At 57.5% G+C, this 2026-nt stretch overlaps 1 protein-coding gene across 1 annotated transcript; it reads left to right on the top strand.

Annotated features, from left to right (window-relative positions):
• Window positions 1-241: 241 nt before the first annotated feature.
• LOC119293462 (ferroptosis suppressor protein 1-like) lies at window positions 242-1696 on the top strand. The gene is made up of 2 exons (XM_037571941.1): window positions 242-449; window positions 536-1696. Exons 1-2 carry the CDS (start codon window positions 343-345, stop codon window positions 1536-1538), a joined length of 1110 nt encoding a protein of 369 aa, XP_037427838.1. The 5' UTR covers window positions 242-342; the 3' UTR covers window positions 1539-1696.
• The last annotated feature ends 330 nt before the right edge of the window (window positions 1697-2026 follow it).

Genomic DNA, 2026 nt, shown 5'->3' with positions numbered 1-2026 from the left:
TAAAAAATGTCATCTACTTCGAATATGGATAAGTTGAGTCCGAAGATTTGGGCAAGGCTGGCTAAGGCCAACGTCTCGTTATCGCCGGACTTCCAAAATGAGCTATTTTGTGGCTAGGCGGGAAATAGAACTACTCCTATTTTGGGGAATCAATTTTTTTTGGCAAATAATTATATCCCCGCAGGTTAGCTAGCTCATTGACAGGTGGGGTCCATATCCTGAGGGGCCCAGCTCGGTTTTGCCGCCGGCCGTGTCGACGTCCGACCGGCTTCGATCGACCCTCACGTACACAGGCACCTCTCTTGGTGTCCCAACCAGGGCTCGTTCCGTGCACCTGCAGCCATGCTGCGGTGCGACGGCGACCGCGTCGTCATTGTCGGCGGTGGCATCGCCGGCGCCCTCCTCGCCAAGACGCTCCAAAACCACGCCGACGTGGTCCTCATCGACCCGTACGCACGCACGCACGCCATTAATCGCGACATTGGTTGATCAGTTGTTATTGATTTTGTGATACGCCATGGATGGACGCATGCAGGAAGGAGTACTTCGAGATCCCGTGGGTGAACGTGCGCGCCAAGCTGGACCCGACGGTGGTGGAGCGCACCGTGATCCCGCACGCGGACTACCTCACCGACGCCAAGGTAGTGACGGCCAAGGCGGTCGGCGTCGATGACTCCGTCGTTCTCACCTCCATCGGTCGTACCGTCGGCTACGACTTCCTGGTCATCGCCACGGGCCGCACCTGCACCCGCCCCCAGAGCCGCCCCGAGCGACTCGAGATGTTCCACCGCGACAAGGACCGGATCGCCGCCGCGAGCTCCGTGCTCATCATCGGCGGCGGGCCCATCGGGGTCGAACTCGCGGCGGAGATCATCATGGACAGCCCCGACAAGCGCGTCACCCTCGTCCACGGCGGGCCTCGGCTGCTCATGGTGATGAGCCCCCGCGCGTCGGCCAAGGCGCTCGAGTGGCTCCGGTCGAAGAACGTCACCGTGCTGCTGGACCAGACCATCGACGTAGACCTCGCCGGCACCGGTGATGGTCACGACGGACAGCGCGACTTCACGACGTCCGCCGGGGAGACGGTGTCCGCCGACTGCCACTTCGTGTGCACGGGCCGGCCCGTCGCGTCCGGGTGGCTGCGGGGCACCTTCCTCGGAGAATACATTGACGCCGAGGGCAGGCTGGTGGTGGACGAGCACCTGCGCGTGGGCAGGCTCAAGAACGTGTTCGCCATCGGCGACATCACTGACGTGCCGGAGGCGAAGCAGGGGTACCTGGCGCAGCGGCACGCCATGGTGGTGTCCCGGAACCTGCGTCTGCTGCTCAGGTCCGCCGGGCCGGAGCATAAGCTGCACCGATACAAGGCCTCGAAGGCCGCCATCACCGTCACGCTTGGCCGCCGCGACGCGGTGTCGGAGCTGCCGTTCATGTCGCTCGTCGGCCACATCCCCGGCGTCGTCAAGCCACGGGACCTCTACGTGTCGCGGACGCGAAGGATGATGGGGATAAAAGGTAGTAGGAACGGGGAATCCTGATCGAGCGGTTCGAATTAATGTGCTGGTGCGGAAACGGTCCAACGACATCGATTCATCAGGCTCTCGTCAGATCGATCTGATCTCTTGCTCGTGTGGAGTGATACATATGTTGTTGATACTGTAAAAGGTGAAGCAAATTATTACTAAAAAAAACTATCCCTTCCTATCAAAAGTATAAATTATACTAAGGTTGTGTCAATTATTTTAGATAGATAGAATACTACAGTTTTATCAGTCCGCTACAACATACCTAGCAAATGGGATTGGTTATATGTCTTTTCTAGGGTACGCAAATTGCGTACCTTAGCTTTATTAGCAAAAGAGGCCGTGTGTTGCAACGGGACAGAAAAAATACACGTTCTTAACCCAATGACCACGACTCGAGACCCTGATAGGTAGACGTTCTTTATTTAAAATGGCATCACATTTGGGTTCCCGACGGTGATCTCACTGCTCACACAACGAAAATGTATTTGAATATGGTCAGT

Source organism: Triticum dicoccoides, chromosome 4B (assembly GCF_002162155.2).
Source record: "Triticum dicoccoides isolate Atlit2015 ecotype Zavitan chromosome 4B, WEW_v2.0, whole genome shotgun sequence".
Classification (NCBI taxonomy): Eukaryota; Viridiplantae; Streptophyta; class Magnoliopsida; order Poales; family Poaceae; genus Triticum; species Triticum dicoccoides.
Note: the sequence above shows the minus strand (reverse complement) of the source record. Positions and strands in the feature narration are given on the sequence as shown.

Excerpts from the sequence above, each read along its gene's own strand:
- LOC119293462 (XM_037571941.1), top strand. The coding sequence starts at position 343 with ATGCTGCGGTGCGACGGCGACCGCGTCGTCATTGTCGGCGGTGGCATC. Across the intron at positions 450-535 it reads GACGTGGTCCTCATCGACCC|GAAGGAGTACTTCGAGATCC; the intron begins GTACGCACGCAC and ends GGACGCATGCAG.